The sequence below is a fragment of the Typopeltis vanoorti genome, chromosome 18 (assembly GCF_054136105.1).
Source record: "Typopeltis vanoorti isolate ZY-2024b chromosome 18, IOZ_Tvanoo_1.0, whole genome shotgun sequence".
In the NCBI taxonomy this organism is placed as follows: domain Eukaryota; kingdom Metazoa; phylum Arthropoda; class Arachnida; order Uropygi; family Thelyphonidae; genus Typopeltis; species Typopeltis vanoorti.
Window position 1 is genome coordinate 108946641 of NC_143566.1, and position 13494 is coordinate 108960134.

Here is a 13494-nt window from a genome sequence, read left to right on the forward strand (position 1 = left end):
GATTAACATGTCCAATTTTGATATCAGGTTTAATACCACTTTTCTTCATAATGTGATCCATATAGATAATGAATAACAGAGAGAATAATGTACATCCTTGTCTGACTTACAACTCAAATAAAGACTAAGTATTGCTTGATATAATGCCCCATTAACACCATATAACTGTAGCATTTTGAATAGCTTATCTTTTGGTACCTTGTCATATGCTTTTTTCCAGATCTACAAAACTTAAATACAGATCTTTATTATATTCTCATGATTTCTCGACTATCTGTCGTAAAGTGAACATCTGATCCTGGCCTGAATCCAGCTTGTTCTTCACTAAGCTTTTCTTCTACAATTCTTCTCAACCGTTTATCAAGTATACTTGCATACATCTTACCAGGAACACTCAATAATGAAATACCTCTGTAATTCTCACATTCAGTGTTATTTCCCTTTTTATATATGGGTACTATGAGATTTCTACTCCAATCATCTGGAATTCGTCCTGCTGTCCAGGCCTTCTGAACTATGCAGTGCAGCCACCGTAAGACTTTAATGCCTCCATACTTGAGCATTTTTGGTTGAATATCATCTACTCCTGCTGCCTTTACACATTTCAGGCTTTTGATGGTTTTTCTACTTCAAGTATGGATATGTATTCCTGACTGCATGCCTGGTCAGTGTTTTTTTACCACTGTTCACTGCTTGTTTCATTTAGCAATTTTTCGAAGTAATTACTCCATACTTCAAGTATTTCTTTTTCTCCTGTTTTCATGTCACCTTTATCATTTCTAATTCTTTTTACAGCACTCTTTCCTCTATTTCTGAGCTTCTTCAACAACCTCCAGAATATCTTGCCACCTTTTTGATATTTATTTTTTACGTTCTTGCCAAAGTCCTCCCATGACTTTTGTTTAGCCAGTTTTCCACAGTGTTTAGCTTTCTTACATTTGTCTCTGTATTCTGTAAGAGCACAAGCTGACTTATTTGCAAAGAACTTTTTCTTCTTTTCCTTCACTGTGTCCGTCATGGAGTTCTGATTTTTCTATCCTTGCAGACAACCTCATCACATACCTCTCAGACTGAATCAACCAGTGTTTTCTTCAGGGCTTGCCACTGAATCTCCAAGGTTTGGTTCCTATTCTCAAACTTTCATTTTTTCTTGAATAATATTTGTGTATTTTAGTCTACAGTTCGCATCTGAGAGCTGCCCAACTTTTATTCACTTTAAAAATTTCTTACATGTTTACTTTTCAATATGAAATTCAGTTTTATTCTGCTCAAGATTAGATGGCGATCACTTCCAATTTCAAATTCTCTGTACACTCTGGTGTCCTGCGCCAGTGGGAAAACATCACTATCAACAATAATATAGTCACTGAGACTTTTCTTATTCCTTGCCTCTTCTCTCCATGTGAATTTGTGCACATTTTTATGTTGGAACATTATGTTAATAATAACCAGTCCATGTCCTGAGCAGAAATCCAACAGGTATTTGCGTTATTATTAGCTTTGCTCTTTTCTCCAAATTTTTCCAAAATATTTTTGTATGTTTGACAATCATTTCCTACTCTGCTGTTTAGATCCCCAACAAGGACCAACTTTTCCTTTTTCATTGTGTCAGTTGCTTTCTCCAAAGCCTCAAAAAATTCCTCCACTTCTAATTAGTTACGATAGGCACAAATAAGTCTCATTGTCCAGTTCCCCATTCTCAAGTTTGCCCACATCACTCTACTTGAGACTGCCTGCCATTCAAGAAGATTAACCTTGTATTTAGAGGCTAATCTTCTTGTTGAATACTATGGCTAGTCCTTCTTTTCCTTGATTGTCATTGCCTGAATATAGCATTGTATGTTATATTCAGGCAATATAATATTGTATTTACTGTATGTATTACTGAATGTAATATTGTATTTATTGCTCAGAGACATCTCTCTAGTTTTTGCCTTTTTTGTTTTAGTCACCTCTATTATGTTCGATCTGGTACTTACCCAATTCCTCAGCTAGCTCCATTTCTTTGCCATTCAGGCTTCTTATGTTGATAATACCAATCTTGAACTCTGTTTATGTTGAGTTGGTGTGGGTTTTAGGATATGTTCCAGTAGCTGACTTTTTGCTGTGTGCCCTGGTTTCCTGGTGAAAACAACTGGGGCTTTGTTTAACTGGGCAATGCCCCAGCTAGCATGAAATTCTGTCATGTTGTACCATCATTTGAAATTTTGGTTTAAGCCAATAAGAATACAATTTGGTTGGCTAAATCCCAAATTGGCAGCCCATCCTCATTTGTTCAGTATCCAGGTTCAGTATCCTTATTCGTTCAGTATCCAATCCTCACCTTCTCATGATCCACCTAATGGTGCATCATGAGAAGGTGAGGATTGGACATTAGGGCAGAAACCCTATTCGGTTTTCCGCATTCCTTTGATGGCTATATGGAGGTCTCCTCTCTTATCAGCATTCATTATTTTAAATTATGGAAACAACTATCATGATATAGTAAAACTTCAGTTTAACATAAACCAAATGTTAAACTGAATCATCTGTCATCATCTGGAGTATACAAATATATACAAAGAGACAATCTGCATTACAGTCTACATGGTATGCTAAAGTTACAGTAATGTTTGTCATCCATTAAAACTACTCATCTGACTTCTGGTGGGGAAAAAAAAAACTTTACTACATCAAAGCTAGAGCCCTGTTATTGTTACCTATTTGGTTACAAATCATTAAGAGATATATTAAGCTAGAGAGCGACATGCTCTCACATAATTACTCATATAAATTAAATCAGCATAAATGGTGACCAGTACTGAATTTATTGCTTAGAGTCCTAAAGTAAGGTTTAGCTGGAAAACTTGAATTAAGCAGGCTAAATGTGTGCAATCTCGGGATTTTTATGCCACCATTATTGTTAAGATTGGGATGGTTGATCAAGATTTTACAGTCTTCTTTAAATTTGCATTCATACCAGGTTTTTATATGATGTAAAGAACAGGTACTGTACTTTTCCAATCAATTTGGTGTAGTCTGTTAAGAGTGTGATCTGAGAGGCCTGCTTCACCAAAATTGTTAAATTTAATATGTTGTTTGTGTTCTTTTTTATGGATAGGAATTGTACGTCCAGTTTCAACAATATAAGGTAAGTTACAGGTTGGGCCATTGGAAGGAGAGGATCTTTAGAGGAGTTGAATATGTTTTTTTATTTATTTTAGAGGTGGTTTAAAAGTTGCATTAAGATTATAGTGGTGTAGAATTCTATTTATTTTATCTGATAAACCTTTAATGGGATAACTATGGTTTTACTGTAATCTAAATTATATGCATTTTTTGATGACGTTTCTGATTTTGTCTGAAGTTTTTGATCTTTCTGAAAATCAATTTTTGATTATTTTTGTTTGAGTTTGTTCATTAGAGCAAATTTGCTCTAATGAACAAGCTCTCAAACAAGAATTACAAATTATTAGCAATACATTTATAAATAATGGCTATAGCATCAATAATGGCTATACCATCAATAAAATTGTTCATAAAACTTCATTTGGATAGCACACATTCAGCCCACTTAACACTTTTCCACTTCCAGCAAACCCTTACTTTAGGACTGTAATAATTTCAGCTCTTATTGGCCACCATCTATACTGTTTTGTTTTAATTTATGAGTAATTATGTGAGAGCATGTTGCTCTCTAGCTTAATATATCCCTTAATGATTTGAAACCAAATACATAATAATAACAGGACTCTAGCTTTGATGCAATAAATTTTTGTTTTTTTCACCAGAGGTCATGCCAATGGTTTTAATGGTTGACCAAATTACTGTAACTTTACCATGTAATAGTAAAGTTACAATAATTTGGTTAACTGTTAAATTGTAATGTAGGTCGTAGATTGTAATGTAGCTTGTTTCATTGTATACTCAAAATAATCACTCGAAACATTGAGTGATTATTTTGATTTATATTAAACTGAAGTTTTACTATAACATGATAGTTGTTTCCATAATTTATAATAAAAAAATTTTCAGATGTTTTCTGTATTGGTGATTTCAGAAACTTCTCAGTATTTTACATCATACTGACTACTTAACTAAATTCAGAACAGTGACCATATATTTAATTATGAATTTAATGATTTTAATCACTCTGTGATTAAACAAAATGGTGATACTATGCTGGATTTCAAGCTAACATTTTTTCAGGACACAGAATTATTATTCTATATTCTAACTGAAAAAGTATAGTATCATTGTTATTCATCTTATAACCACTATGTCAGTGAGGGAGAATGGATTGGAATTAATTATTCTCCTTCTCCTCCACTTAGTCAGGAGATTAGCAGAACTACAGAACAAGTTCGGAGATGAGTTTAGTAGTCTCCATAGCACTCAGTTCTAATGTCTGTTAGTTGGCATACCTAGGTTCACTTCCCATATAGGATGCTGTGAACATTTCCAAGGTCTTATTAACCAAAGGTTGAGTGCCTTCGTATGTTAGCATATGTTATACTGACATATACAGGGTATATGTCAGTATAACATATGGGTAGTGATTGGATCTTTCAATTTTGCAGAATGTCATACACTCAGAAGTTTGCTTGGTATGAGGACAAATCACTGGCCAACAGACCCTTATGTTAATTAAGTCAATAATATTACACAAAATAATTTTTTATACTTAAACATTGATATTTTGCTTGCATTATTTCCTGTCTTCCTCAGAGTGAATATAATTGAAGGCACTCTAAGCCAAAAGTGGCAATGCATGACATACTGTGCTAATTGTTCCCATCTTTCCCTGTATTGCAGTATGAGAGAAGGAAATACTGTTAGGTCATTATTTTTTTATTTTCATTTTGTGTGTTTTCTTTGAATGTTAATGGTGTTTCCTATATACTGTACACAGTGACAACCTTGGTTGATGAAATTTACCCTTGACATGAACATTTGCAATGTCTAGCTGATTTTGTGGAGTTAACCGTACTTCTCAGTGTTAGCAGAAGTTTTCTCATGAATCAATATTGCAGTGATGTCAGACAATAAGAAGTTAATTAAATTGTCATCATCAAACTCTCTCATGGGGTTGAAATGCACCATAGGCATGAATGGATGTGAATCTCTTTGGTGGAAGATGAATTTAATCGCCTTGTGTGACTGTCTATGCTTATTGGAGATCTGAAATGGCTTAAAAAAGTTCCATGTTTGGTCTCTAGAGTAGAGTTGCTGGATTATCTAACCATTAGTACATCCATGGTACTAATTTACAATAGATTTACAACCTTTTGTTTTGAGATTAAAAAAAAAATAGAGGTTTTATTATTACCAACTAATGATGCTGTTGTTAGCAAATAAGTTGGATTCAGAGCATTGTCATAGTTTTCATCTGTTTTTTGCTTTTGTAAATGATTGGAAAAATGATTGAAAAATTAAACAAAGCAAAATTTGTGTATTTACACACTGTTATATTTAACATATTTTAAGTTTTTAAGATTTATGAGGTGCAGAAATGGTAATATTTTTGCATGCAATGAAAGTGTGATGCCATTGCTTTGGGATTCCTTTTATATTTATGTTGTTTTTCAAATATAATACTTTCCCTTTTCCAGAAAATGGAGTCCAATGTTTTGCCAAATGTCATTAAATTTTTTATTAATGTCATGTTGATAATGATAATAATTAAAAAAACGTTTCTGAAAATTTCCTCTTCTCTCCTCTCCTCTGTTTATCTTCACCTTACAGAAATCCTGAGTAATCCACATACATACGAGGGTGGTCTGAAAAGTTCTCGACCTGGTCATAGATGGCAACACTATCGGCAAGATTTTTTTTTTTTCTAACTTGGTACATCTGTTCTAAGCATCCATGTGAAATTGCAAGTCATTTTATCAAGTAATTTGTTTTATACAGCTGTCTGAAGCAAAAGTGTTGTCTGTATCCCTTGAAATGGATAAAATTGAGTATCGTGCGTTATAAAATTTTTTGTAAAAGAAGGTTTAACGCCGAAAGAAATTCATTAGAAGTTCATAAACGTTTATGGACACTCTTTTCCTTCATTTTCAACAATTAAAAAATGGGCTGCCAAGTTTAAACATGGCCATACCAGCCTTGAAGACGATCCACACGAAGGACGTCCAAAAAAGTGTAACAACACCAGAAATCATTGATCAAGTGCACAATATGGTATTGGATGACTGGCAAGTCAAAGTGCTTGAAATTGCTGAGATTATAGGCATTTCAAAAGAATATGTAGGATATATATTTTGCATGAAGAATTGCATATTAAAAAGTTTTGCACAAGTTGGGTGCTTTGCTTGCTCACAGCAGATCAAAAATGCACTCTCATGAAAATCTCTAAACTTGGAGCATTTTAACAAGAATAAAACTGATTTTATGCGTTGATTTATTACTATGGATGAGACTTGGATTCACCATTTCACACCACAATCCAAACAGTAGTCAGAACAGTGGACAGAAGCCGGTTGTTCAGCGCCAAAGAAGATAAAGTCTGCCCCATCAGCAGGAAAGGTCATGGCATCAGTGTTTTTGGTTGCTAAAGGCATTTTGTTTGTTATCTTGAAAAGGGTAAAACAATAACCTGGGAATATCATTTCGATCTTTTAACCAGATGATGAAAAAATTCATGAGAAAAGACCTGGTTTGCAGAAGAAAAAAAAATCATCTTTCATCAGGACAATGCACCTGCCCACAAAGGTATTTTGGCAATGGTAAAATTAAGGAATCTGCGCTATGAATTGTTAGAACATCCACTCTATTCCCCAGATTTGGCTCCCTCTGACTTCTATCCCAAACTAGCCCTGCTGGTTAGTGTTTTTCTTCAAATCAAGAGGTGATTGCAGCTGTAGAGAGGTATTTTGCAGATCTTATCGAGAACCACTGCAAGGACGGGATAATGGCACTGGAGCATCGCTGGAATAAATGTATTAGTCTTAAGGGAAATTATGTTGAAAAATAAAAATAATTTTGAAATTATAAATTTGTTTTTTCATTGTTCAGCCGAGAACTTTTCAGACCACCCTTGTATTTTTATTGATGATTTTAAAATATTTGTAGCGTGTATGATTTAGTAATTAATTAGTAATTTAGTTATGATTTTGTTAGGGATCTGAATAGCAGAGTAGGAATTGATTGTGAGACATACAAAAATATTTTGGGAAAATTTAGAGAAAAGAGCAAAGCTAATAATAATGGCAAATACTTGTTGGATTTCTGCTCAGGACATGGACTGGTTATTACTAACACCATGTTCCAACATAAAAATGTGCACAAATTCACATGGAGAGAAGAGGCAAGGAATAAGAAAAGTCTCATTGACTGTATTATTGTTGATAGTGATGTTTTCTCTCTGGTGCAGGACACTGGAGTGTACAGAAGATTTGAAATTGGAAGTGATCATTATTTAGTCTTAAGCAGGATAAAATTATGTTGAAAAGAAGAATATGTAAGAAAGTTTTAAAACGAATAAAAGTTGAGCAGCTCTCAGATGTGAACTGTACTCTAAAATATACAAACATTATTCAAGAAAAAATGAAAGAGTTTGAGAACAGGAATCAAACCTTGGAGATTCAGTGGCAAGCTCTGAAGAAAACATTGATTGATTCTGCCAGAGAGGCATGTGGTGAGGTTGTCTGCAAGGATAGAAAAATCATAACTCCCTGGTGGACACAGGAAGTAAGAGGCAGTGAAGGAAAAGAAGAAAGCATATCAAAAGTTCCTGGCAAATAAGTCAGCTTGTGCTCTTAGAAAATACAGAGAGAAATGTAAGAAAGCTAAACAGTGTGTAAAACTAGCTAAACAAAAGTCATGGGAAGACTTTGGTAAGAACATAGAAAATAAATATCAAGAAGAAGGCAAGATATTCTGGAGGTTGTTGAAGAAGCTCAGAAATAGAGGAAAGAGTGCTGTAAAAGGAATTAGAGATGACAAAGGTGATATGAAAACTGGAGAAAAAGTTATCCTTGAAGTATGGAGTAATTACTTCGAAAAATTGCTAAATGAAACTAGCAGTGATGACAGCACAGTGATAAAAAAACACTGACCAGGCATGCAATCAGGAATACATATCCATGCTTGGAGTAGAAAAAGCCATCAAAGGTCTGAAATGTGGAAAGGCAACTGGAATAGATGATATCAGACCAGAAATGCTCAAGTATGGAGGTATACAAGTTTTACAGTGGCTACACTGCATAGTTCAGAGGTCCTGGATAGAAGGACGAATTCCAGATAATTGGAGGAGAGCTCTGATAGTACCCATATATAAAAAGGGAAATAAAACTGATTGTGAGAATTACAGAGGTATTTCCCTACTGTGTGTTCCTGGTAAAATTTATGCCAGTATACTTGAGAAACGGTTGAGAAGGATTGTGGAAGAGAAGCTTGGTGAGGAATAAGCTGGATTCAGGTCAAATAGAGGCTGTCAGGATCACATATTCATTTTACGACAAATAGTTGAAAAGGAATATAACAAAGATCTGTATTTAAGTTTTGTAGATCTGGAAAAAGCATATGACGAGGTTCCATGAGTGAAGCTATTCAAAATACTACAGTTGTATGGTGTCAGTGGATCATTATATCAAGCAATACTTAGTCTGTATTTGAGTTGTAAGTCGGCAGTTAGAATTGAAGGAAGTACAGGGAGATGGTTTAATGTTAAATCTGGTGTGAGACAAGGATGTACATTATCCCCTCTGTTATTCATTATCTGTATGGATCATATTATGAAGTAAAGTGGTATTAAACCTGATATCAAAATTGGAGATGTTAATTGCAGCTCCTTGCTTTATTCAGATGATGTTATACTTCTAAATAAATCTGCTACAAGCTTGCAAGATTCCCTGACTGAATTGAATAACTGTTGTAATATATATGATATGAAGGTCAGCATGACAAAGACAATGAAAATAGGTAGAAACATTGAAAATATCAACTGCATTGTGAATGGAGAACCTATAGAACAAGTAAAAAATTTCAGTTACTTAGGCATGATTTTTAGTGAAGATGGTAAATTAGATATGGAAATAGATAACAGAATCAACAAAGCTGGTATGGTAGGAAGTCAACTGAATAAATTTATTTATATGAAGAGAGAAATTTGTCAAAACACTAAATTAGCTGTATACAAGACAGTGTTCAAACCAATTTTAACTTTTGGATCTGAGAGCTGGATCAGAAGTAAAATACTTGACTAAAGACTAGAGGTCGCAGATATGAGAGTCCGAGAAAGATTAGATGCATGAACAGATGTCATCAATGGCAATATCATATTAAAAACGAGGATATTAGGAAAGAACTTGACATTGTCAGCATCCAGGAATGCATGAACAGAGCTAATATCAGGTGGCATGGTCACTTAAACAGAATGGGTGAGGAAAGATTAGCCAAAGAAGTGTTCTCTGTCAGGTTGGCAGGAAAAAATCCCAGAGGAAGACCAAGATATAGGTGGATTGATATGGTAAAAAGTGCCTTAGAAGATATATATAAATATAAGATCTGACAATCTTGTAGCTTTGACAGGTAACAGATTGATTTGGCAGAAAATTGTAGGTAGGTAGTTAGTTAGTAATGATGTAAACTTTTCATGTAGTGATTTAGTAAATGTCAAAATCAGTCTAATTTTAATATAATTTTTTTTTCTTTTTTTATTCAAGGAAGATGAAAAAGAAAAAGCAGAAAAACTAGAAAAATTAAAAGCAGCAAAGAAAAAATCAAAGGAAGCCCAGTCCAAATTGAACCAAAGAATTCAGGTATGTTTTATGTTAATTTAAATACATTTAATCCACAGTCTTGGTGCTTCTTGATTTGGGCTCCTAGTTTAGGAACAGGAAATGTACCCAGACCAGCTCTCTTTATAAAATGGAATTTTCACTTTATTCAATATAGCTATGCAATTACTGTGTGCTATTGTATTTTACATACTTAAAAACTATTATTATATAGAAAATATAGCTACTTTTGTAGCTCAGTTGGTTTCATGGTGCCCTTCGGTTGGAAAGATTTGGATTCAAATCCCATGTAGGATGTGAAGAACCTGCATCATGGATTTTCAAGTGAAAGTGAAATAGCCAGTCTCATAATGAAATGGAAGCTTCTTTTTTTTTTTTTTTTTCCTTCTCTCAGAAATTACTATTTTTAATCCTGCAAAGAAGCAAACCGGCCAAAGAACACCCACAGTTGACAATGACAACATATTATGCTGATAGGATTAATTGCCCTATGTTACCATTAATTAGGTTCCCAGGAAGCCAAGACACAGTAACAAACCATTGAACCTAACACGTGAGAGAAAAATGGGATGGGAAAATATAGCTGAACAGTTATTTACAACAAAATGGCATTCATTTGAAAATTATTATAGAAACTCTTAGAACTGTGTATTTTAAATTTAAGCCAGAGATCATTTATTAAAATATTGCACGAGTTACCAGTAATGCACCCTTCACTATCAAATGGATGAATCGTTTAGTGTTGTAGTTCTTAATAAGTATACTTCGTTGTTCAAATCAGATAAATATACAAATTTTTAGTCACATGTAACACAAACCACAACCTAAACTTATAGAATGTTGAGAAATATTTATGGATTTTGATATTTATGAATATCAAAATCTGCAAAATAATGTCTTGTGCATTTGAGTAGCATAGATTTTTGGATAGTGGAAAGATGTGCATGATAATCTGAAATTTGAATGAATTCAAAACTACAAAATCTGTTGAAAACATTGAAAAGTCCAAAATTTTGCTATTTAACAAGTTTAAGAATGTTTGAGATCTTAAATGTGAATAAAGAATTAATTTGCAGATTTTGATTGAAGTTTTAGATATGAAGGTATGCATGAAGATGGTACCCATTATTCTGTTACATAGCCAGAAAATGAAACTAATTAATCTTCACTAGCTTTCATGAACAAACTGAAAAAAACAGTCTTTTTTAAACATGTGATGAATCATTGGTATTCAAATACAATTCTGAAGTTAAAAGATATAGTCCTTTGTCCATTGGAGGCTATATCTCCTCATCCAAAGAAAGTAAGAATATCACATACCAGAGTGAATACTAATGATTGTTTTTTAATACTAATGGTATTGATCATCATCATCAAAAACTATCAACTAGTACTTTTATAATGGTGAATTTTGATTGGAGCTGTGTGCCACAAGCATATTCTTTATCACAACAATGGAACAACTATCCTTATCACCAGATCTGACCCATATAAGTTTTTTTTATTTATAAACCTAGTAACAAGGAAATATCTCATTGTTTCAAAACATAAACAATGAAAAAGTGATGCTTTCAATGAAATTTGTTAAGTTTTCAATCAAATTTTTATTACACAATTTTATCTTTTTTTTTTATCTATTCCAGCTGTCTTTCCACATTTCTGTTCCTCATTTCGTATAATAATTTTTCAACGAAATTACTGCATACTAGAATGCCCATATCTTCAGTTTTTATGTCACTTTATCTGCTTTGTTTTGCATTAATCTCTCTTTCATTTCTAAGCTTTTTTTCAGTTGCTTTTAGAACATTATTTTCATAAGAATAATTATCATTATTAACAAAATTCTTGGAATCAGCAGGCTCATTTCAGGCATCACTCAACTAGTTAGCATATATCATTTTGAACCTTTCTCATTCACACTTATAGTATTTGCAACACATTTCACTCACCCACCACCCTCCACATAAGTCTGTTTGTTCCCTTGTCCACTACATCCTCAGACAACTTCAAGGAATGGCTTCTCGTTCTTTCCCTCTCACTCTGTGTATAATTCCTTCAGTATTAATTCAGTAAAACCCCTTTGCCAAATTAGTCTTTTTCATATCATATATTTTCTCTCTATCCATCCATTAAATTCTGCAATTTGCATTTACTCGATTTCTGTCTATCAGTTTCTGACACTGGAGAATCGTTTTCACATTGCCTGAATTATCCATCTCTGAATCATCTCCGGACATCACAGATGCAATCAGATGACCAAATTTAGACAATAGTTTTCTGATCAAGGCTTTGTACAAGTCATTCATTTGCTTTATCATACAATCCTTGCAATATGCTCTTTAAACTTCAGGTTTCTGTTGACCATCTCTCCAGATCCTTAATTTCATCCACCTCCTGAGGCTCAGGTCCACCAGTATACATTTATTCACATTAAAACTGCAATCACTCTCATCTAAGATTAAATCTTCCTGAAGAGACTTGACATAAGTATCATCACTCCTTATTATAACTTTCCAAAAGTTAAGCAGTGTTAGTGCCCCAAGAATATAACCAGTATTCTTGGCCCACTGCTGGTAGCCTTCCTTTTCTGGAACCGCCCTACTCAATTTACTTGTTTTTTCAGCCAACATTTTCCTATCCATTTGAGTGCAATTCATTCACCCTTTCTCTCTCTCTCTCTCTCTCTTAGTTTGTATACCAACTTTGCCATTGAACGTTCTTTTAAGCAACTTCATGCAGTTGAAGAAATGTCACTGTGTAGAATTATTTAAGTGTTTTTGGATGTTTAGTTAATTTAGCAGTAATTCACAACACAAGAATAATAAGAAAATAATTAATATTTATTTAACTTGTTTGCTGTACTCTACCAAATAAGTGAAATAAATGTTAATTATTTTCTTATTATTCTGTAAATTAAAAACCATTAAATTAACTAAACTTGAACTGCTAATGCAGGTCTTTCTATCCATTTCATTATTTGGATCTTACAAAGAAATATTCTTGCAGAGAATAACAAAATAAAATACAGAGAAATAGTTGAATACTAAGAGAAATTTATAATAAAATATTCTTACAGTGTAAATTTCTCAAAGGAAGGATGTTAAAATATGAAGGAGTTTAAATTTGTGATAACGTGTTTCTTCATATACAGACATACCTCAGTCATATGACACATTAGGTTTCAGACAGTTGTCATATAGAAAATCACTGCCCTTTCTCCCCTTCACTTGTAGATATATGTAATGGTTTAATAATATTTTTAAGCAGTCACATGCATAAATTTCGGCAATAAGACTGTCACATTTACAGATAATTGGAGCATTAACCAGTGTAGCACTTTTCACTTTATCTTTGTTTTTAACAACTATAACAGTAGTGCAAGGTAAGTTTAACCCATTACCTATTTCAGTGTCCCATACACCATCGTCACTAAATTTAATCATTTTAATCTTACTGTTTAATAGGTTTACCACTCTTTTTTTCACTGGAAACAACAGCACACCCTTTGAAATTTATTTGCCATTGTTTACAACAATAAAATTATAGTTATAAACAGTTTATAATTCACAGCGAAACACCAAAACACTGCAACCATGTCGGAAACAAACTGAGTTGTGGTTGATTCATGTGAGCGTCATGTTTCTAAAGTCATCATATGAATAAATGTAACATTATATAAATGGGCATTGGTCATAATTCAAAAGCATTGTATGAGTGGTCATCATAAAGCAAAGCATCGAATGGTGGTGTATTACTGTACACATATTTA

At 33.4% G+C, this 13494-nt stretch overlaps 1 protein-coding gene across 1 annotated transcript in view; it reads left to right on the top strand.

The window, feature by feature from the left end:
* Positions 1 to 13494, top strand: part of LOC150097052 (poly [ADP-ribose] polymerase 2-like) — a 184641-nt gene that overhangs the window by 41776 nt on the left and 129371 nt on the right. Inside the window, exon 6 of the mRNA XM_090407855.1 lies at positions 9651 to 9746. Within this exon, the coding sequence (XP_090263981.1) occupies positions 9651 to 9746 (96 nt within the window). The remainder of the gene's footprint in view (positions 1 to 9650; positions 9747 to 13494) is intronic.